Here is a 355-nt window from a genome sequence, read left to right on the forward strand (position 1 = left end):
ATTTTCACATTAAAACACAATTTAAATTTCCAAATTCATACTCGACTACAAGTACACATTATGTCATTTTTAATTGTATATAAAAATATTTTCTCTTAAAGGATTAAAGCCACGGCAACTCATGTATTTTTCATTTGTTCTGAATGTGAATTCTGCTTTGTTTTGTTTGTTTTATTTTTGACTCTATAACCTGTCAGATATTTCTATTATTTTTTTTTCTCCAGTATTTGTGCATATTTTTATTATTCACTAAGTTTTCTTGTTTGTTTTCTTATGGTTGTTTTTTGCCATTCAAAATGTATGTACGAGAGTGTGGGTATGTGTGTAAGGATATTAGGGAGTACTGCAATAAAAT

At 27.0% G+C, this 355-nt stretch overlaps 1 protein-coding gene across 1 annotated transcript in view; it reads right to left on the reverse strand.

The window, feature by feature from the left end:
• Positions 1-59, reverse strand: part of LOC142231394 (uncharacterized) — a 17,705-nt gene extending 17,646 nt beyond the window's left edge. Inside the window, exon 1 of the mRNA XM_075302002.1 lies at positions 56-59. Within this exon, the coding sequence (XP_075158117.1) occupies positions 56-59 (4 nt within the window). The remainder of the gene's footprint in view (positions 1-55) is intronic.
• Positions 60-355: the final 296 nt, after the last annotated feature.

This window comes from Haematobia irritans, chromosome 3, assembly GCF_050003625.1.
Source record: "Haematobia irritans isolate KBUSLIRL chromosome 3, ASM5000362v1, whole genome shotgun sequence".
In the NCBI taxonomy this organism is placed as follows: domain Eukaryota; kingdom Metazoa; phylum Arthropoda; class Insecta; order Diptera; family Muscidae; genus Haematobia; species Haematobia irritans.